General features: G+C 47.9%; 1 protein-coding gene across 1 annotated transcript in view; it reads right to left on the bottom strand.

Annotated features, from left to right (window-relative positions):
* Positions 1-100: 100 nt before the first annotated feature.
* stambpl1 (STAM binding protein-like 1) overlaps positions 101-326 on the bottom strand; it is a 5367-nt gene continuing 5141 nt past the window's right edge. Inside the window, exon 9 of the mRNA XM_035668760.1 lies at positions 101-281. Coding sequence (XP_035524653.1) covers positions 101-281 — 181 coding nt within the window. The remainder of the gene's footprint in view (positions 282-326) is intronic.

Raw genomic sequence — 326 nt, 5'->3', positions numbered from 1 at the left:
GCTGACTGCAGTATAGACTCTCTCAGCGTATTGGTGGGACCTCAATATCTACTGCACAGACTCAGTGGAGGAAGATGGCAGCCACTGTATCTGGATATCTTTATGTGTATGTGATGGACGGAAAGCTCTGATTGGTCAGGGTAGTTTGTGATGTCAGAGAGGTTAACAGAGAGTTTCTCACGCTGAAGAGAGGAGGCTCTTTGGAGTGAGGATGGAAACCTTTCAGTCTGCAGCCAGAAACCTCCGACATCCCCGGACCGGTCAACCTGAACACACCAGTGCTGACAGAGAGATATCTGTTAATCTATCAGTGATCAATCAGTGAT

The sequence above is a fragment of the Morone saxatilis genome, unplaced genomic scaffold, assembly GCF_004916995.1.
Source record: "Morone saxatilis isolate NCDOM2014 unplaced genomic scaffold, NCSU_SB_2.0 Contig1, whole genome shotgun sequence".
NCBI classification, from domain to species: Eukaryota; Metazoa; Chordata; class Actinopteri; family Moronidae; genus Morone; species Morone saxatilis.
The sequence above is the reverse complement of the archived record's forward strand: the minus strand, read 5'-3'. Positions and strand labels throughout refer to the sequence as shown.